At 38.9% G+C, this 22,965-nt stretch overlaps 1 protein-coding gene across 1 annotated transcript in view; it reads left to right on the top strand.

Moving 5' to 3' along the window:
* Positions 1-9,690: 9,690 nt before the first annotated feature.
* LOC145346988 (stathmin-2-like) overlaps positions 9,691-22,965 on the top strand; it is a 56,739-nt gene continuing 43,464 nt past the window's right edge. Inside the window, exon 1 of the mRNA XM_080194874.1 lies at positions 9,691-9,864. Within this exon, the coding sequence (XP_080051000.1) occupies positions 9,846-9,864 (19 nt within the window). The 5' untranslated portion in view covers positions 9,691-9,845. The remainder of the gene's footprint in view (positions 9,865-22,965) is intronic.

The following is a 22,965-nucleotide window of genomic DNA, read 5'->3' as shown; positions in this document are numbered from 1 at the left end:
GGAAAGTGGAGTTGAGACCAGGATAAGTCACGATAATGTTAAATGATGGCATAGACTCAAAAGGGCTCAATTGCCTATTCCTGCTCCTAATTCTTATATTCCTAACATAAAAGTTTCTTTTAAATTATAGTGAAGTCTACAAAAGACACTTCAAACTTTATTTTATTTCACTGCACCATGGACCTTGGAGTCTGCCTGTGGGGAATGCTGGATGAGTTGGTACAGCAGGTGTAAGAGCAAAGAGTAACAGTGGAGAGAATAGGTTGGCATGAGTTGGCAACAAGTTGGCATGGGGCTATTAAGGACCACAGAAATGAGTGGACAGTGTAGGTTGGCATGGAAGATATGAGGGGACCATGGGGTGGTTGGCATCATGAGGTGTCAATAGTTGGCATGGGGAATGTGTAGGGGTTGAGTGGGTGTGAGAGGTGAGGGCTTGAGGGCTGGATTTTGCTTTGTTGCTAGAACAAAGCCCCAGTGCACAAGGTAGGATTTTTAAACAGCCCGTCTGAGTAGCCGACAGCCCTTGTGGCACATTCTTCCAAGCTAGAAAGAGTTGGGAATTTCCAAACTCTGCGTTCTCGACTTGGGGAATGAAAATTCAGCCCTACGAAATTACCTTGCTGACATTAAAATCATATATTTTATCTTGTACATTGGGCCAATTGATGGAAATTTAAAGGGTTTGTGCAGTCTTAAAATGACTGTGTAGTTCTGCAGGATAGCTGGCATCAGACCCTGACCTCTGTTTTCATTGTTATGGAGAAAAGATGGGAGGAACAGGGACATAAAATGAAAGGGAACTAATCCCAAGGAACTGTAACTCAGAATGCAGATAAGGAGAACAGAAAGGGAAGAGAATTGATGATAGACATTGCAAGTTAGCGCTGAGAGACCAGAGAGAGGAGAGAATTTAACATGGCCAAAGCATCTAACCAGCCTGTTCTTTGAACTGTGGGAAGAAACCAGAGCACCTGGACGAAACACACGCAGATATGGGGAGAACATGCAGACTCCACACAGACAGTGACCCAAGACAGGGATCGCACTCAGATTCCTGGTGCTATGAGGCAGCAGCGCTAACCATTGTGCCACTGGTCAAGATGAATGTTAAACTAGCGAGGGTGAGGTTAGTGCTCAAGCAAGACAGAGGATGAGAAGTCGGGTAGAATATTGGTAAAACAAGATCAAGTTGGATGGAAATAGGTGCTTGAGTGAAATGGAAATTGAAAGAGGATAGTAGCTAATCCAACCGTTTAATCAGTCTCGTCTGTGTAGACAATCTATTTGATCCATTTGCATATCCTTGTTGCCTTGGCACAAGCCCCATATTCCCAATGCCCTATTAAATCAGGAATCTATTCATGCACTTTTCAATACATTAACTAAGCCCCACGTGCAATTGTCTAGATAACTGCCGACTCAATCATTTTAAGGGCTGAATCGGCTTTTTGTTGTATGTTAGCCCATCTGTGCTGTGGAAATGATGTTTTATTCAGTCAAGGCATCAGTTCATGCCGCCAAATAAACTCCAACTTATTTTTGACATGCTTTAGTATTGCTGAATGACAATTTCACTTGTCACAGAGAACAATGTAGTCACTCAGTGTGTGAGAAAGAAACAAAATAGCGATTTCCTCCCATCAACCAGAAGCAAAAATTAATCAGCACATAGTAGATAACTGTAACAAGACGCAACAAAAAGAACTGAAGTATTTTGGAATATCTGGCTTAACTGGGAATTCGTGACAGAAGTTTATGAAATTATGAAACATTGAAAAATAAAACTTGCGGTCGATGCAGAGATAAACGTTCCTTACTGGGAATTTAACAGTTCCTTTGGGAGCTGTTCACAGACTGTGAGCTAACGGCACATTAAGTGCTTCTCTCCTTCCCATACCAGAATTTATAAATTTGAGGAGGGCTAGTAATGAGGGGTGGGGGAAATCTAGGAAGGGAAAGGATTGTACTCAAAACATAATCAAAAAATAAACCAGAATTAAATATTGATGCACATTTTGCTTTGATTGGATTCCACAGATTTTGCCCGAGGCAGCAGGAAGTGTAGACAGAGTCAATGGATGGGAGGCTAGTTTGTGTGAAGGACTGGCCTACATTCACAATCTTTTGTAGTTCCTTACAATCTTGGGCAGAGCAGGAGCCATACCAAGCTGTGATACAACCAGAAAGAATGCTTTCAATGGTGCATCTGTAAAAGTCGTAGCTGACATGCCAAATTTCCTGTCTTCTGAGAATCTTCATGTACCACAGGGAATACTAACACAGGAGGCAGAGCATGACCCAGCATAGAGTGGCAGATAGGATGTAAAACAGAACAAAGAGATTATAGGCAAGAAGCTAATGTGCGATGTGAGAAGACTTAGGTGATCAACGTAGTAATGAGAGTTTCTTAGAAATAGAAGGCTTTTGCACACGCTGATAAAATCAGTTATAATGGCTAGGTGCAGTTCACAAATAAATAATTACTTCTCAGGCCATGCATTTGGTATTGAAATCCAGCAAATTATTTTGTAGCTTCATGGCTATCTCTATGTTAAAAAGGAATACCTTATATTATTTGAAAAAGATTCATTATGGAAAAAGCTACAACACTGCATAAGATTTTATGATTTGATACAATTAAGTGAAATGCTGATAGAAGCAATGGCAACTGATTCAGTCCAAACATGGTTTGTTTAATTGTTTTTCCTCTGATTATTTTGGTGGCACATATGCCACGCTGTATGGTTTATCATTTAGTTATTTTCAGTCATTGAATAAAATTGCAAAGCACTTGTTTCAAACAACAATGCTGAATGTGCTTCTGATTACAAGCAAAGTGAAGTAGTCTGTACAGATATCAGTGAAGGAATGAGTGTTTTAATGCCCAGATTTGGGAGCATGGTTCACTGCATCATAATTATTGCAAACCAAAGTGCTTGAACATTTGGATGCCAAATATTGACTTATGTAAGGAATTTATCACTTTTATCGGTTTATCACTGAATAAAACTAATTTCATTGAATGGTCCAATTGTCTTTGACATACTTAAACCACAAATGGCTTGTTTTGTGTTAGATCATTTTGCTGTTACTACAGACATACAAATTAGGAACAGGAGTAGGCCACTGGACCCCCTCAAGGCTGCTCCACCATTGAATCAGATCATGACTGATCTAATTTCAACCCCAACTTCACATTTCAGCCTTCTCCCAATAACCTTTCATTCTCTTGTTTATCAAGAATCTAGCTACTTCTGCCTTAAAGATATTCAAAGCCTCTGCCTCAACCACCTTGTGGAGAAGAGAGTTCCAAAGTCTCACAATCCTCAGAGTTGTGAGACTTTGGAACTCAAAAAATCCTCTTCTCTGCCCTAAATGGGCGAACATAAGAACATAATTTTAAACAGTGGCCCCTATTCTAGATTCTCCCATGAGCGGAAATAATCCTCTCCACATCCACCCTGTCAAGGATTCCCTCGGGATTATAATATGTTTCAATCAAGTTACTCTATTCAAAACAAAGGAAACTTTTCAGATGGCTATTTGTCAAAGATTTTAGTTGTCGATACAGATGAAAGGTGGTACACAGAAATCCACTTATTAGCAAGTTTGGTTTAAATTAAAACAATAAACCTGAGCTGATCCAAAATTCTGCTGTTGTATGTCCTAAATTGTACTGAATCCTGTAGGATCCTAACTCTTCACTAAGCTAGATTGACTCCTTGTATACTAATGCCTTAAATATAAAACTGGCATCAACCTGTTCAAATCCCTGCATGGCTTCACCTCTCCCTATCTCTGTAAACTCCTCCAGTTCTACCGGCTTACAAGAACTGTGCATTCCCCACTCCTCTCAACTCTCCAACACACGACTTTGACCAAGCATCCTCCTAATATCTTCTTCATTGGCCCAGTTAACATTTATCTAGTTACATTACTGCATATTTTGTTACTGTCTTGTGACGTTCCTATATAAAAAACATGATACAAATAAATTGTGCATCCACAATTTTTGTAAATCATAATTCTATTCAGCTCTATAAATACAAATTCTATTGATATAAATCAACAACACATTGAAAGCGGAGATAAATTTTAGGCAAATATTACATGCTAATATATACCTTTTTGTTGCAAAAAGCAAGCTAATCATATTTATATTATATCTACTGTTGTGTACTTAGAACAAGGTTGAATTATTAATAATTGCCCAAGTATACTTGAAAAGAACTGTGGGGGCTGAATTTGATAGCCCCCTGAAAACGGGTCAGGGATGACTAATTCACCCCTTTGATTACAATGCATGTTAACATGGCACTGTCTGCTCATTTTACTGACTTTAGCAGTTCTTGGCAGTCTTGCAGGATGTGACTCTGACTTGGAAAAGAATGAAGAACAGAGCATGGGCTCCAATGTTTCCAATTGCTGTATTGGAGGCCTTGGTGGTGGAAGTGGAAAGATGGAGTCCTGTATGGTTGGAAGGCCCTCCAGTCACATGTTCAGAAGGCAATAGGAGAAGACACCTTTGTGGTCAATGTTGTGAGTCCAGCCCTGATTCCCTAAGAGTATAACAAAATTCAAAGATTTTTTAGTGATCAAGATCAGTGAATGCACATTCAAAAGCCAAATCCCTTAACCGCACAATTAGCCTCAGACTTTGCACAATTCACCACATTTCCATCACTCACATACCAACTATCTCTATCAGTCAGGTCCCACACCTGATTAAAGCAAAATACTTCAGGAACTGGAAATCTGAAATAAAAGCAGAAAATTCAGCAGGTCTGGCAGCAACTGTGGAAAGAGAAACAGAGTTAACATTCTGAGTCTTTATGACCCTTCTACAAAACTGTCATTCTGATATTTATATGCTCCACTACACTGAGTACAGCTGTAGGCCTTATACCCACATCTCATAGATTGAACACACTGCCAGCTATTCAATAGGTACATCACCCAAACAGATGACAGTGTCCTCTTACCTAATTCTGTTGCTCACATCCCACTTATCACACAGTATCTGATGATTTACAAACTGCAGATTACATAAGCATGCACCGCATTTCTTCCACACTCCCCATTCCAATAGATTATCCTTGAATCTTTCTACTTTCAGAGAACCAAGTGGTGCCTCCTGACCTCAAGGATGGTCAAGAAGGCAGAGATGATGAATGGACAGAATCATCACTTGATTTTACACTTGCAGCTGTCAAGTCAGATGCTGACATTGTGTATTACTTACAGAATAACTTAGAGGTGGGAGTTTGACATAGTGTCTAGGCTTCAATAACTGGCTGGAAAGCTCAGGCAACACCACACTGGCTGTTTCAGGGAGACCTAACTGGATTCTGTGGCAATCAGGTGGCTAACTAGCTGGTTTCAGTGCTCTTGTTCCTGAAAGGACAGGATCCTGCCTTCAAAGGCTGACAGCTGGCTGGAAGGTCAGCAGATCTGCAGTCCCAGCAGCAGCACCGAGAGTTTACATTGCAGCACTCTGATGTTGGCCATCACTCCCATGCTCACAAGGCTGGACTGTAAGCTTTACACAAAATTTTGTGCCAATCAAAAGCTGGATTGCTGCATACACCTTGACATTGACAGCAGGCTGTCTTGCAGGCTCCCCAGTGCACTTAATGTTTCATTGTGCCCACCCATCGGTGTTCTTGCTTAAGCCACCTCAGCAAAATACTGGGTGGGGTGGGCAGCACAGTGATGGACACTGCCCTTGGAAGATAAGTGTGGTCAGGGTCATCAAGGACAATTGAGCAGCCTAGGCAAGGGGAGGGAGTGGTGAGTGGCAATAGCTGATGAAAGTGGGAGGCATTCCAAAAGGGGCAACCTTTGCCACCGATGACCCCCTCCATGGACCACAGACTTCCCATTCAGAAAAAACCCCATTCCCCCTCCGTCCAATCCACAGGGAGGCTGCCAGGTTTTACTGGGCAGTCTCTCCATGCAGCAAAGGGACAATATTCACACACTTATGGATTCAACTGTGATGCAGCATGTGAGTGTTGCAATAGAAACTCAGACTGCTATCCTGCAAGGTCCATTTGCAGTCTGGCAAGATCAGGCTGTCACCATCCTAACTGTGTATTAGAGTGTGCACACAGCCTTGCACAATGTGACTGCAATCCAGCAATATATGTTCCAACAGATCACTTGGACACTGAGACATAGAAACATAGAAGAAACATAGAAGATAGGAGGTCATTTGGCCCTTCAAGCATGCTCTGTCATTCATTTCTGTCATGGCTGATCATCCAACTCAATAGCCTAATCCTGCTTTCTCCCCATAACCTTTGATCCCATTTTCCCTGGGGAAGTGGCAGAGGCTCCAAGGTGCACGAATCTGCTGTTTTCTCTCAGAAAGAAAAAGAGTTAATTCTCCCATTCTTGCCACTCCACCAGTGCCCTTACTGTTGCACATCACCAGCAGAACAGACTGCTGCTGCTCATGCTGAGATTGTGCAGTCCACATCTGGGCCTTCAAGGTCCAGGCTGTTCGATTCTGTCCTTCAAAGTTATCTGGTAGCTTCCCCCACTGAAAATCAGCAGCTTTCTATCCCAAGCTGCAGAACTCCGATGAGAGAATTTTTCCTTGATACTTTAGGTGGATACAGCCTTGTATGGAGAAGCCTTCTCCCCTCTTCCTCCCTCTTTCAGCAAACACTTCTGCTCTGCATGCCCTCTATTCATTCCCAAGCTATGCTGTATCCAAGGTTAATCCTACTAACGCACACACGTCTGGGAATAACTAACATGTATGGAACCCTTGATGTCAGTAAAAACTCATGGAGCATCTGACACACTACACCCTGTGGAATTTTGTGACTTCAAACAAAGCAACAAGTATTTGTATAATCAAAGCACCAACCAGAAGAAATCAACCAGCAACTAACAAGCAGTTGGTGATTCTTTTGAAAATTGCTGGGACGGTGTGGTTTCTTCCTGCTTCTGAACGCATGTTCAGCTGTGCAAGGTTAAGGGAGGGTGTTAGCTGAAGCTTTGAGCTCCAAAGAGGCACTGCCTATGTCAAATCAGTGTTGTGCACTGCCTGGTATCGTGATCTGCCTGCTTTGCATATTTCCAGGGATTTTTCACATTCCACACATTAGCATGATCACCAATGCACCATCCAGTGTGATTTGCCACAAAAATATATATGTGCACCCTTCAGTTGAAATTGTGATGCATTAATTGCAATCATAGAACCCAAACAAGATTGAGTGCAAATGATCCATTTCTTCCTTCATTCTTGATGCACTCCAATTTTACATTGTGATACAATACAATGGAATCACTACTTTAATCAGCACATATTGTGAATTTAATGTTTTTACTGTATTTTTTAATGTATTAAAATTTACAATTTCAAAATACAGTGAAATGTACAGTAGTCCAATTAACAATTCATTTAACACAAATTCAATTCAAATTATATCCAACATTTTCCTGTAAGGGTCACACCCAAACATTCCAGGTATTTCAGGTTCCGAACATTTGCATTGTTTTCCTGATTATATCGAAAATCAGTGACTTTTTTTGCCAAGCCAATGGATTTGGTTTTTGCTATAAATTAAGCTGGAATATAATGTTTCAGTGAAAACAATTCACACGTTCAATTCTTAATTTGAACAAACAATAAATATTTTATTGTTTAGTCATAATATATTACAAACAGCTCCTGGTAAAATATGTTTCAAATTGACAATGAATTTAAGCACCAATTCAGACTCCAGTTCATTTAGAAATGGTTTGAGAAAGTCAGTTCTGAGAAAAATGTTAAATAAGTATACATGGTGTAGACGTTAGTAGCCTCAATATGATAATGATTATATTATGTTAGACAAGCTTGCAGTGGGATAAGGAGTCAAACAAAAATCAATATCCATTGATGTAATGGAAGTGTGGTGCACAAATGCATTGTTACCATGTGGATATATTTTTGCTGTTGTACTTCCAGCATTGCAGAATAATTTTGCTTCTGTGTTTAATTCAACTCAAAGTTGCCACAGTTACGATTAATTCCTCGGGCTAGCTTCATGCTGTGACAAGCAGGTAAACATTCCCTGTACCAGAACTATGGATCATAAAGCCCCTAAAATTCACAGCACCTCAGAAATACAAAAAGCAACATCAACTCCTCCAGTTTCTTCAAGTCAAGACTGCAATCCCACTACTCCACCCACAAACAGCAGCACTGCAGCTAAAACCCAGTTTAAAAATCTTAGCACTTCATATTACTTCTACCTATGCACCAGAATTAGCTTTTTTTGCAGTAATATTTATCTTAAATACTAATAATAATGTTAATATTAGGAATAAACAATACTCATTTAATGTTTAATATTTGTCAGCCAATTGGAACATTTTATAAAAACAAGGCTTTAGCATGATGGCAAGACATGTTTGTCGAACTGCAGTTCAGTTAGATTTGAGTAGTCATATCCTAGAATGGTGAAAGTACCAATTTACTTTTTGCATTAGGATGGGGTATGTAAAGAAATAAATACAGACCAGTATATGAACCTATTGAGGTTGCTATCATATTTTGTAATATATGCATGAGATTTCTAGGAATCCAGGTCAAATTGGTTTTGGTTGGCTTTTATGCTGTGTCAACTGCAAGAGAGTCAAGTGATCTTGGAATAATCATATTCAAAGTATTCACTGTGGAAATGAAAACAGTTTGTGGTAAGAGGAGAGCAAACAACTGACAGCGATGGTGAGTTCAGTCACCCTGTGAGATGCATGAACACACTTTCAAACCAAGGGCTAAATAAATCATATGGACTGCTTATAATAAATAAGGTCTTAATCAAGTGGTAGATGAAAGCTTTGTATTAAACAGTGGATAAGCAGCTGCAAGAAAGCTAGATCCAGGCTTTAGCCTCCTGGCTCCATTAGTAGTTGAAAGCTAGAAACAGTGAAGCAAATGAGCTGAAACTAAGAGGAAGTGTCTCCACATACAGTTACCAATCATTGCAGCACAACATTGCTGCTCAAAATTTGCCAGGGCTTTCCATTTGCCACCTGCCAGCACCCATGAGGCTTTCTAGTTCATTTTCCCTGTGCTTTCAGTCTGCTGACACCACTTTTTTTTAAATATTAAAAATAAATTAGCAGAATGAAAGTCTCGATTCGAGCATCTGCCAGTGTTTCAGGTTAACCCGCAAAAAAGCAAGACGCTATTACAATGAATGTAATCATAATGAATAGCTGTACTCACAATGGATTCAGTGTTTCTTTGGAGTTTGATTTAAGGCAGAATTTAATGCATGTAACTAAGGGCGCGGCTGTGTGTCTCCCCTCGCCCCCCGCCCTCCCCTCGCCTTCTGAATGCTGGAACATTGCAGCAAATCTAGTGAAAATGTCCGATTTTCCACAATTGCGCTTCAGCACCACGGATAGCGCAGACTGATAGGTGTTCGCGCAAGAGAAGCACTTTGGAAGAATTTTCAGGTATTATAAAATCGGCTGCTTTCAAAACATTAATTATTGAAAGTCAGACATTTAGCATTTTGCATGGAATGTGCCACTAGATAAAGAGAAGGGGGTGGGTTTAATATTGATTTGCATTTCAAACTGCTGCTTTAGCATCATTGGTGGATCAATATTTAACGCCTGGAGATCCAGAGAATGCACCAGTCATGTCAAGGGACCTCTTCAGCCAATCTGCTTTGCGTGGCAGGTGATTATTATTCATAGAAGTCGCCTGTATTCTTTCCTTTCCAGAGCTCCACACTGCTGACTCAGTGCCTTATTCAGTCATCTCTCTCTACGCTGCTGTAGCTGGACCCCTTTCCCTTCCAGCCTCTGAGCAATTTGCATCCTCCACCATGTCTAAAACAGCAATCGGTAAGAATTCCTTACTTTCGTAATACACGGCAATTTATTTTTCTCATCAGAAACTGTAGCGTATTCAAATATATCCATTTTTTAAAATAATCAAATCTCTACTTTTATGGTGTATTTTTAAACAAAGATTTATGTAACTTATTAAATCTACCACTGGTTAAATGAGTATATTTTCAGCAAATATCTGTTCTCGTAGTATAAAGTGCATTAAAAAATACTCAGACAAGGCATGAGAGCAGCACCTTGGAAATCATTGAAATTCGTTTTATTATTTATAATATGTAGTTATTGTTGTAGTTGTAAATCTGAAAAAAAGTCTATCTATAAAGAAACCTCAAATTTGAAAGACTCAATTAGATGTAAGAGATTAGTCTAACAAAAATAGTAACCCTATGTAATGTTCGTTTTATTCTTTTATAAAATTGGTTTATGTCTTATTCCTTAATGGTTGTAAAATCTTCAACGTCTTCAGAGAATAAAAGTACATTTGGGCATTTGCAGTGGTGTGCTTGCTACGTTTTTTTTGACAGAACACAGCACAATGCAGGCAGACCCCACCCATGTGGCTATTCTTTCAGCATTGAGATACCATTTAAAATCCATCAGCTTTTATGTTACCTGTCTGAAACTCGTGTGGGAGGGATGAGGACAAATATTATAGAGATTGCAGATTTTACAAAAATAAGTTTGAGAGCTGAAAAACATGAAATATCAGATTAATGAAGGTGAACAAGTGTCTGCAAAATTACAATGGACCACCATTTAATAAGTGAGGAGAAACTATATGATAGACAAAGATCAAATGCTGCAATCTCTTGTTATTCACAATTAGCAATGGCCTGGAACTCAAAGAGAGAAAGATGCAGAGAGACTGTTAGAAAATTACCAGATGCTAATTAGAAGGTTCTATATTATTAAATACTACCATCTGGGATTTCAATAATATGAACTCATCTCTGGAATTAGTGCTCTCTTTAGAGACAGATGTCTCCATCTAAGCTTGTTCAATGGATGAGGAAAGGAGGAAATCTGTATGTAAATGAAGTATACGGTGAATAGCAAAGAACAAGGTGGAAAGGGTGGGGTGCTTAATCTGAGTCGAAGCTGTATGCAAATACATGGAGTCTAAACTCTGGGAGACCAGCCAGCCCTGCAGTGCTTGCAGCGCCAATTTCCCCCCCCCCCCCCCCCTACCACCACTGCACCAATCTGTAATCAGTATTGATAATTTTTGGTTGGTGAAAGACTGATCACTGCAGAAAGACCTATTAAGAATACTGTTGCCATGGAGAGCTCTTCTGTGATTGATTAATGAGCAATTCATACGTGACAAACATAGGTTTTGGCTAAAGGCAAGGCTGCTGGGACCAGTAACTAAAGAAGGCCAGCAACGCGCATCAAAGTTCAAAGCAACAGAAACATCAGACATGTTTTGTAGTTGGATAGCCAAAACAAGCCTCAGGTAGTGTCTAGGAGGAAAGAAGTTACAAGGTTATATAACCCTATCATGATCTTTGTATATTGTTTACATTACTATTACAGGTACAGTTTGACAGGAATTAAACCTTCCTCCCACGTCCCCTAATTAATACCTTTGGCTCAGTTGGACTTTAATCTTTGTGTTCAACTATAATTTTGTCAAGTCATTAGTATAACAATGCTGCAGGCATTCTGAAGATTTTCTTTTCTAGAAAGCAGTTGATTTGATTTTTTTCTTCCTTACTGTGTTGTTAACATATTTTGTATGCACCAGTTTAACTTCAGAAAATAAGATTCATAAATCCAAAATATGTAATATTGTAATCTTACCAAATTAAAAAAATGCAAGTCTTTATATTGTTTTCTGATGTGGAACAGAAGAATTTGTCCTATTAACAAAATTGCACGTCAAATGCAGTTTGCACAATTTCATATACACCATCAGTAGTTTATTTACCTCTCCTTGCAAACCATAAACCCTCATTTAGCTAGGAGGGTAAGGTGGTCTGGGCTATTGACTTTTAAAATATCACTGCCCATGTCATTCCATGACCATCCACCAGGCAGTGCAATTCAAGCATGATAAGCAGTACAGACTTGAATTAACCCTCGCCTCATTCAACAGCATACTTCCACATGGTGCCTGGTAGGCACAATTCACCTAGTTGAGGAAGACGGTTTCAAATGGTAGACAGCCCCATGAATGAAACTCTTAAATTTTACTTGTAAATCAAACCTTGGACTAGTATAAATTGGAATCTAACTTTTATCAATTTTTCAGAAGAAAATTTCTTCACCAATTATTGCACATTTGACATTTTCTTTTTAATTGGTATGACCTTGAAAAGAGGTCATTGTCTTTAAGCACATAATTCAAATCTGACATTCTTTCACAGTTTAGTCCTCACCTCCCAAATTCTCATTTTCTTAATTATCAAGATATTGTCAACACATTCATTTATGTTTACTCAAAACAGTCAGTGTTGGGGTAATTATTTTAGTTATTCGCATATCATGAATACTAAAATTGTAGGGGAGGGATTGGATTCCATCTGTATTGCATTCATTTTGGGTACAAATTTAGATTATTCATGGTAATTCAGAAAAAAAAACAGATTTATTAGCCTGTAATTCAGAAATATTGCCCAGGCAATCCTTATCTCTGCTGGAACTTTTAATAGTGAAATATTATAGAAGGTTACAGAAATACCATTGATCAGTAAATGCAACAGCTGATGTAAAACATGAGGGCCATGGATTGATCAATACTCTTATTGTTTTTGTTGTTTGGGATTATAATGGAATCATGTATGTGTACATAACAATATACTCCCACACTGTATTTCAATGCCAATATACTTCCCTTCCAAAATAGTTGACTCTTTACTGCCCTGCATCAAACTACTGTCAGTGATTCCATTACATTATCAAAACAGTGAGGGATGGGCAAAACTGTTCATCTTGCTCACAATGCCCAAACCATGAGAATGAACTAAAAACAAAATTTCAAGTCCTTAATTTATTCATCCAACCTTAACAGAGAACTGGATTCATTGAAATTATCACATAATCTCAAATATTCTGAAGGACCTTGTTTCTGTCTTTCTTGTGTTTGTGCTTTTTACTGTAAAACTACAGCTCCGTAATAGCAATGATACTGATATCTTATTTAGGATTCCTTTCTCGGTGGCACAATGAATTAAAATATAGAGATAAAATCATTTATGAGATTTAGGATTATATAGCAATTAACATAGACACAATCCTCATCTGAGGCATTTTGTAACTAAATATATATGGAAAGAAATGAGTTTAGTTCTCATGAATAATGCAAGAGTCATTTAGATGGAACATAGTGATGTGCAACATAAAGAGAAATTAAAAATTTAACAGAATATTTCTGCCTTAATGAATGTAAGTTTTTTTTAATTTATGTTCTCTGAAGATAATTCTGTCACTAATTTCATCAAAGGAAATTATGGGATAGGAAGTAAAACATTTGACAGATTAAAAAATAATGCTATGACTGAAAGAAGAACAAAGTTTCCTGACCAAATCAAACTCTGGATACTGGAAATCTGAAAACAAACAAGAACTGCTGGAAATACTTAGCAGATCATGCAGCATCATGGAGAGATGATGTATTGGGTCCATGACTTTTCATCAGTTCTGATAGCTTTGGCATGACAAAATATTCCAAGATGCTTCAGTCATCAGTCCACCCCCAGCAGGAAAAGCTAGGAAATGTGGGGGAGGGGGTTGGGGGGATAAGTGGTAGACAATATGGCTGCAGCAGTTGGTTGTGCTAAGATGACTTTTTATAGTAGAGGCAGGTAGCTTCGGAAGAGAGTTCTGAAATGTGGGGAGAAGGAGGCAGCAACAATCAAGTAAAGCAAGTAGAGAGAGCTGGAACGGAATTGAGGTGGATTCAAGCTACATGGGTGTTTGTAGATGAGAATGAAGATTCTGAAATCAATAATGCTGAGAAATGGGAAACCAATGGAGGTCAAAAAGGGTAATGAGTGAGTAGCACCAGCAATGGGGAGGTGAATGGCAAACTGCTACATTAATTGATGTTTATGCAGGGAGGTTGATGAGAAAGGGATCAGAAAAGTCAAGACTAAAGGTAACAGACTCAACTGAGGGTTTCAATAGCAACAGAGACAAGGAAAGGAAGTGCAGCTAAGAGTTGAACAAGATACTGAAGATCATCAAAGTGGATTTGAGCTACCTTTCAGAAAAGAGGTCTGTGATTAGGGAATTCGGGAGTACAATGTATGTGATGGAAAGTGAACAGAATTGCTTTCAATTCAACAAATTACAGAAGTGTAGCTAATTCTAAATTGCACCATGAAATTGAATGTGAACCAGCAAACACACACACAGTGGAATTTCAATCTCTTCAATGTTTTCTTCTGTCTTAGAACTTCTAACTAGAACTAGCCTGGAGACAAACATTTTAGGACTTTTTTTTGACTGTCTCTTCATGCTGCTAAGGTTTTCTAGATCTAACTTATAACAATGTACTTTATACCACAATGTTCCAACCACATAGGGAATATATCTGTGGCTTCCTAATGTTGCTATGCTCCCTGCTAGAAGCGTGCATTTGGAAAATTATCCTTTTTGTATCGAGTTCTTATATAAATCCCTTTTCATTCATGACATGGTGGGACAATGGACCATGAATATCATTCACTCTGGAGTAGAACTTCATGAGATCACATTCTATACAAAGCATCTGCTTATATACAGGAGTGACTGAGAGAGTTTAATAACTAAATTTATAGAAATTACAATTACCTGGCAATCCAAATGATATAACCTTGTCTTTAAACCTGGAAACCAAATACAGTAAAGGCTGTATTGATCTTAAAAAATGTAAATTGTAAATAAATGATTCAACGCCAGGCTCAATTCAGTGACCTGCCATTCTTTTGAGGGGGCGAGGTTCTCACAAAGAACATATATGGAGAAATTTTGGGTGAATGACCTGTTATTTTCCCCCTCATTAAAATTGATCAGAGCAAAAGACCAAATCTCACCAGTACAGGATGAGTTATCTCAACTGTCAGGAAATTCACTGATATTTGATACAAACATGAATTATATTTGCATTATAATACAAGGAGTTGTTTCTTTCATATTTAAAATATTTTCAAATATATTTGCCACTTTTAACTCCTTTGTTATTAAAATGATTATGGTAAAATATAGCCATGTATAAATAGCTTGTTAGGTAAGTGCATTTCAGTGTGGCACAATATCACACTACCCAGGAGGATCCAAATACCAATCCCTGGCATTTGCTCTGATGATATGGAGATGCTGGCGTTGGACTGGGGTAAACACAGTAAGGAGTCTATCAACACCAGCTTAAAGTCCAACAGGTTTATTTGTGCCACTTGTGCTACCAAATAAACCTGTTGGACTTTAACCTGGTGTTTTGAGACTTCTTACTGTGCTCTGATCACACAGCTCAGCAAGTATGATGGTAGGATTACTGTTGTTGGCCTCAAAGCTACTGGTTAGAGTCATAATAAATACTCAGGGTTCCTGTCTGGGATCACAGATTGGGAAATCTCCTGGATTTTCCTGAAGAAATTCAAAACTAATCTCCTGGAAACTGCTGCAAAATCTCAGGAAAAATGAAAGGGACATTAAGAAATGCCGTATTTTTTAAATTATAACATTTTTATTGTTTATAAATGGTGAGGGGGTTTGGAGTGCAAGAAGACTGACAGTCATAAATCATGTGAGGGTAACAAAGGCCCACTTTTTCGCTCACGGATTAGGTGCATAGAGAAGGGAGAATTTCTGGCTCCTTGAACCTGACCTTTAAAAATGGCTACCAAGACATTGGATTTTCAAGGGGTGTGGGGGGTGGATGGACTGGATTAGAAGTTAGGGCAAGCAATCCATGAAGAACTGAGGAGAATGCCAGGTGTGGAGATGGGCTGGGTGGAAGGCCTGCCTCAGGGTTCCAGCATTGTCTAAAATATAATGTAGTAAAAGCCCTTCTTCAGCATACTTCCCAAGATCTATCCATATCACCTCATGACTCCATGCACAGCCCCACAACCCCTCATGCCACATGCCAAGTCATGTGCCCCATCCACCCTTTTCCCCATGCCCCTCAAAACAACCTTTATGGCCCTCACACACTCCATGCCAAGCTATGCAGCCCCATGGCCCCTCATATACTTTATGCCAAGCTGTGCCCTCCACATCCACTCCCAAGCTTTTATAGCCTGTATGTCATTCAACCCACCCTCCACTCTTGTACCTACTGTCCATGATGTGCAGACCTCGGCCCATACAAAGCTTAGATAACAAATTCCTAAATGTCTATTGCCAACTTCACTATTTAGAAAAATGCAATTTACTCCACTTACATGCCTTCAACTAAATAGAGCCTTAAAATAACAAACATTTCATTCACATGCACCATCACTTATAGCAACAAGCATTGGAATTCATAGTCCCACATCAAGGAGTCTATAACCACTTAGAGCTGTCAATCAAACTATGAAATGGCAGACACCTGACTGTAATAATGGATGGTTGCAATATCAGCCATGTAGTATTAATCCGGGAATGAAAGCCCTCAGATTATGTCAACATAGTGAAATAGAAAGCATTTTCTTTTCACAATTCAAAGATTTAAAGGACAGGATGTTGAAATGCTCTTAGAGCTGCCTTTGACAGGAGATTCTCACAGGTCCTCTTGATGATTTCAACAGATTTTGACATATGATTTTGATAGGTTTGTTGACGGTTCCAATAAGCTGGACCACAATAGGTTTATGCACATTTTATCCACATTTATGCTGACAGTTGACAATTCCAAAGGGCATCTTGTGCTACCAAACAAAACTGTTGGACTTTGAGCTGGTGTTTTGAGACTTCTTACTGTGCTCTGATCACATAGCTCAGCAAGTATGATGGTAGGATTACTGCTGTTGGCCTCAAAGCCACTGGTTAGAGCCATAATAAATACTCAGGGTTCCTGTCTGTGATCATAGATTGGGCAATCTCCTGGATTTTCCTGAAGAAATTCAAAACTAATCTCCTAGACACTTGGCATGAGGGGTGGGGGGTTGGACGGGAAGCTTGCTTTGGCATGGGGTGATGAGGTGATATGGAAAAGTCTTGGGAAGTATGCAGAAGAAGGGCTGTTTTTTAAGTTATATTTTAGACAATGCTGGAACCCTGAGGCAGGCCTTCCACCCAGCCTATCTCCACACCTGGCATCCTGCTCCATTCTTCATGGATTGCTTGCCCTAACTTCTAATCCAGCCCATCTCTTTCCCACCCCACCGCCCCCACCCCTCCCCGCCACACTTGAAAATCCTCAAAGGTATCCTGGGTGTGGATATAAAGGGAGACCATACTTCTCCAAATAAGTACCCTGTCTTTCCAAACTAATCCACACAGTTCATACCAGCTCTTACCTGGTCTAATCTGCAGATTTCAGGTTTCACACTCCAAAGCTAACAATCCACTGCAGTAGAAGCAGCTGGTGATTTTAAATGTCTACCCTACCTCCCATAAATTGCATTTGCACAAAGTGCAGCAAATCCCCCCCCAACTCCCCTACCCCCCAACCTTATTCCCCGCCCCCACAAAAAATGGGAAGTGTCATGTTCGGAGTGGGACTCGCAATTGTCAAACAGTTCTTTTATTTTCACTGCAAATATCTGTTTGTTTTCCAGTTGGCATAGGTAGATGATGAGGCAATTGGTTGCAGGAGGTGATGAAACCTCTTGGAATGTTTCTAATCAGAGTTGACCATTGTGATCACCTGTAGGAAAATCCATATGTGTGAGCAAGTGGACATGTGTGTTTTGGATATGAGACTTCGCCATTGGTTACATAGCATTCTGAGACCCTTAATCATAGAAGGGCAAGCTCCTAGGCCTAACCAACGTTCAGAACATAATCATGAATCATTACCTTCAGAACAGCAGGAAAGATAAAGCGATTAAAATGGCTGGAAGTGGGGCAGGCGGGAATAAGTTTTTTTTTTAAATGTGTCCGCTTCTGTAATTTTTGTTTTAATTGCAGTTCTGTTTTTACTTTTACTTGGAGACTAATATAAAAGGAGCAGGCTTGTGGAACAAGCAAGTTGCTGCTCGAGAGGCTGTGCCTGAGGGTGCCAGGGTTTATCCTTGCACCTGAGATTCCCCATGAGGTAAGTTCACAAATCACAGTTCTACAATATTTCACGTCAAGGAAAGAAATGGAAAAGTAAAGTCAACTCACCTGCGTCTCCCCGAATCAACAGATTACAAGTGGTGCTGCCAAGCCCTAAAAACAGCACTTTGTTTTCCATTACCCACCATTTTGATTTGAAATGATTGCATTGTGCAGGCAACCTTTTATCAGGAAAGAAAGTGTTCAAAATGGAGGGTCAATTAACAAAGGTTTGAAGAGTTTGTCAATTCAAGTTTTGTTGTCAGTATGGAAATTCAGTGATTTTAAACATCAAATAATTATTGCAAAAGTACTTTTTTATGTATGTTGGTCAATCGCTGGAGTTTATTACGCAATAATAGTTTGCTGATCCTTTGGCAGATTCCACAGGAAAAAGACAGTGGGGAAACCTGTGCAGTGATCTTTGACCCATAGCTAACAGCATTCTTATCCTCATTATCTGATGCTTTCAGGAAGGGAGAGAAATCAATTAAAGTGCATTTCTTTTTTAAAAAAAAGAAAATTTGAAGGTCACCCCACCCCCTCCCCCAGAAGGTCAGGGGTAAGATGGGATGCCCCATGGGCAGTGCCAGTCTAGCCCCTGGCATTGCCCAAGAGGCAGCTTGGCACTGCCCACCAGGCACTGGGGAATGCCAAGAGGGTGGGGCTTGTTAGGGGTGGGGCCTATAGGGGAAGTGATTGGTAAGTTGGGGGGTCCACTGCTGTTCTAAAATTATATTTTTGGGAGGGGGGGGTGACATTGAGGCTGGCCTGAAAATCTCAAGATTTAGCAGGAGTTACTGCAGTAATCATGTAAATTGGGGATTTAAAATTTTATCAGGAGAATTCTGGCCAATGTCTTTACACCAGCATTCAGCATACTAGCAACATATATGATCCCTGGTGATTTGGGTTGATCAGTCCGTTCAGCAGACATCTTGAGTACACAAACTCAGTTGCTGCATTTCCTTTGCAGCCAGCTCCAAAGAAACAGCAATTTCAATGAGTTTCTGCAGAGTGAGATTGTTCTCAGTTAACAGATGTTTTTGCATTACTTCACTGCATAGACCACAAACAAACCTGTCACAAATGATATCATTAAGGACATCTCCAAACTGTCAATATTCTGTAAGTCTCTTAAGCACTGCTACAAATTGTACAATTGGTAACCCTTCCTCTTGGTTTCTCTTATGGAATCTAAAACACTCTGCGAGCACCAAGGGTTTAAGTAAAAAAATGTGTTTGCAAAATATCCACAATTTGTTTATTCATTTTCATGCCTGGTTTATGAGGTTGCACTTGACTACAGAGGAGATTAAAAATTTTGCCCCCCACCCCCAGAAAGGTGGGCACTATAATATCTTCATCCACTGTTTGTCTAAAATGGTCAAAAAACTTGGTTATGCCTCCATTGCACCACATTTTCATCAAACAGTCCAACGATGCTGAAAACTATCACCATTTTTTACTAATGCCAGTTTCCTGTATGCGCTCTTTGTAACCATGCTTCCAGCAGCTAGCTCAGTTTTCTTTACGTACACAGTGCTATTTTGAACTTCAGCCTGTCTTTCGTTATAGCCAGCTCTTAGATTTGTCTGCTGAGTATCTTTTACTTGCATTTATACAAGTCCATTCATTCTCTGTAGCATGTCTGAAGTTTTCTTTTCCCTACTAAAATCTTTTCCTCATTAAAATCTCTTCGAGTGGCTTAGCAAGCGCACATCCATAGTACTCGTCGCCAGTTTTTGTTGGCGACATGACACTTGGAATCACCCGGGTTAAAAATAAATGGAGTCTTTATTTGTGGTGTGTGATCACTTCCATGGCTGCTGTTTCTATGTTTCCCACTTACGAATCATTTCCATTTGCATAGATTTGTACAGCATGCCTGAACAATGAGTCAAAAGTAACAAATACACATTGATTCTGAATCTAAATCTTGTGACTATTTCTGGCACTTCTGATCACATTTCCAATCAGTTCTTTTGTTGGAGGCAACTTTAGCTATTTTTTCTGCAGATTGCCATCAAAATCTGTCCCAAGACTGTTGATTCTCAGGCTCCTGTCACAATCATTCCGGGAACTAGTCATTACTATCCTTCCTAAAGTTGTCATTGCTCTTCTTGAGACCTCCTCCAGTCTCCCTCTGTTTCCTTAACTACAAATATTGCTCGTAAAAAAAAAATCTTCGGAAAGCACATGCCACTTCAGTTGAGCATCTGATGATTGTAAGACTTCTTACAACCCATCAACTATGTCACTTGAATTATATTTCTAAAGAGAAAAACACTTATTTTTATGCAGTGCCTTGTCTATTAAAAACATCGAAGTGCATCACATATTGTGATCTATCTTGAAGTTACTGTTGCTACCTCTGCAAATCTGACAGCTATTTTGCACACTCGATCTCACAATATGTAAACAGTCTCTCTAAATGTACAAGAAAAATACATTTAAAATAGCATTTCTGACAGCATCAGTGGAGTGAGAATAGAGCCTGTGTTTCAAGCTTGGATGACCCTTCATCAGAGCTAAGAGCAAAGAAAAGATTTATACCATGAGGGTTGTGGGGTGGGGGTGCTGTAATGGGATAAAGGGAATATAAATGGGGATAAAGAATGCTGAGAGAGGTGCTAAAGATGTCCATTAAATGATCAGAATGTGTGAATAGCAGAACAGAAGTACAGATAGTTAAGGCAGTTGCCTGAAAGTGTGTGGGGGGAAAAGAGGGAGATGGAGAGTGGGAATGGCAAAGTGGAAAAATGAAAATGAGAAAGAAGGATGATTAAAAATGGATGAATGAAATGAAAAGAAGAAACAAATGGAAATGGGGTGAAGGTGGTGAGCAGAGTTGACACTCTGAAGTTGTTGAACTGTGTTCAGAGCTGAAGGCTATAAAGTGCCCAGTCAAAAGATGAGGTGCTGTTAGCCACTTCTAGCATCTTTCTCAGCCTTCTTCATCCTCATTTACATTCCCTTTGTCTAATTACAGCACCACACCCTCCTCCATCCTCAAAGTATAAATCTCATTTGATTTTCTTTGCTCTTAGTTCTGATGATGGGTCAGCCAGACTCAACATTCGCTCTATTCTCTCTCCACAGATGCTGTCAAACATGCTGAGATTTTCCAGCTTTTTCTGTTTTCGTTTCAGATCCCAGCATCTGCAGTATTTCACTTTTATACTAAAGTAACATTTTGATTTAAAAAAAAAACTTGATTTGCTCTGATCTTGTATGCATTTTGGTGAAACAGTGGTGTATATCTCTGTGCAAATCTTCAGAAATGTCAAACACAGTATATCACCTTTTAACAGTTAAATATCTGTAGCTGGTTAGCTGAAAATATGAAAAGGTTTGTTGAAGTTCGTACTAATTTTCACTAGATTCTAACTGGATAAATCAGAAAAGATCTGTCTCCATTTCCTAAATAGTAAACTGGATTTTCAGATATAAAAACATGATTGTGTTATGAATAAAAGAAAAAATACATAATTTAGTAGTAACTAGGGCGCCTCAACACTCCTGTCAGAAACCAGTCATTGTTTTTCATTTTCTTTCCTTGGAATTTTGCAAAGAAATATTCTTTGTTCTACCTGACCATTTACTGTATTGATATCTTAATATTTGAAAATTATTGTTTGTTTTCAGTATAATGCAGTTTATGACCTCCTTGAAATGAGCATGCTGCTGTATAGGATATAAATCTTCAACATAAAACTTGTTATACCAGCAAATAAAAAAAAAGCCTTCCGGCATTTGAATAAAGGAATCTAACCAGTATAATACAAGGTTCTATTAAGGAGATAAATGGATATCTTTCAACTTTTGATTGGCAAAGAATTAAACAATATTAGATTCTCAAAAGGATGCATAAATCATTTAATTGTATAACGTTTCCAGGATCTAATTTGTACCAAGACTCAAAGAATAAATATTGTGAAGTCTTGTCTTTTTAGCTAACAGCTAGTCTCCCCCTTCCTCATTCATTCTGCTAATTGAATTCAATAGGCTCTCTCTTAAAGACATTTATTATTACCCAACTGGTTAAGCTCATAAAAAGGCAGGATTTTGAACTGACTTATCTGGTTTAAGCCAAGGATTTTTTTTCGCAATCTCTGTACTTAAATAAATAAATTCCAGCTCCAAAAGCTCACACTAGAAAGTTTTATTGCTCACTGTGGCAATTTATCTACTCTAAAATATCTATAAATGCTTTTACAAAAATTGCAAACTGCTTAGATAAGGAACTCAGTTGAATTATGGCGAGCTTTATCGTATTAGTGGCAGTTAAACATTTTAAAGACTGGATCTCTACGCCTGCATTAAAAAGATCAGAACTTTTTTCCATGTTGACTGAAATATAGCCAATGCTGATGCATTGTGAAGCCACAGGTGTCTACCAAGTCATGTTCCCCACCTTGTCTCCCATTTAAAAATATTGATCTCATCATTTTGGGATCAAAGACTAAAATAGCTGCCATATGTAGTCTTTTTCCGTTAGCTATTGCTTATTGGAAAAACAATCAAACTGTGAAATGCTATCAAATAATTTAATAACTAATTCAACTGATATATTTCCCTAACTTTGCATTAATCAAATGAGTGAGTTTCAATTTCTCAGTCTTATCCTAAAATCTTCGTAAAATTTCAAGAACCATCATCTATATTGTGTGTCATACATATCAGATCTGTTGGGCAACTGAGTGTTGTCTACATCAAATGGCAGCCAATGTTCTACTTCATCGGTTAACGCCATGATTTTCCCCTTTGTAATCAATGATTTCTGACTTCCATTATTCACAAATTATACATAAATATTTTCTCTGCAATTACAGTGCATTAAAAATTCTATCCAACCACTGTGCAGCAAAGAAAATACAATGCAACAAAAATATCTGTTTGAGTCCTTATTTTTAGTAGAATTTG

The sequence above is a fragment of the Carcharhinus amblyrhynchos genome, chromosome 8, assembly GCF_965287045.1.
Source record: "Carcharhinus amblyrhynchos chromosome 8, sCarAmb.v2.hapA, whole genome shotgun sequence".
Taxonomy (NCBI): domain Eukaryota; kingdom Metazoa; phylum Chordata; class Chondrichthyes; order Carcharhiniformes; family Carcharhinidae; genus Carcharhinus; species Carcharhinus amblyrhynchos.
This window is presented reverse-complemented; position numbering and strand designations above follow the sequence as displayed.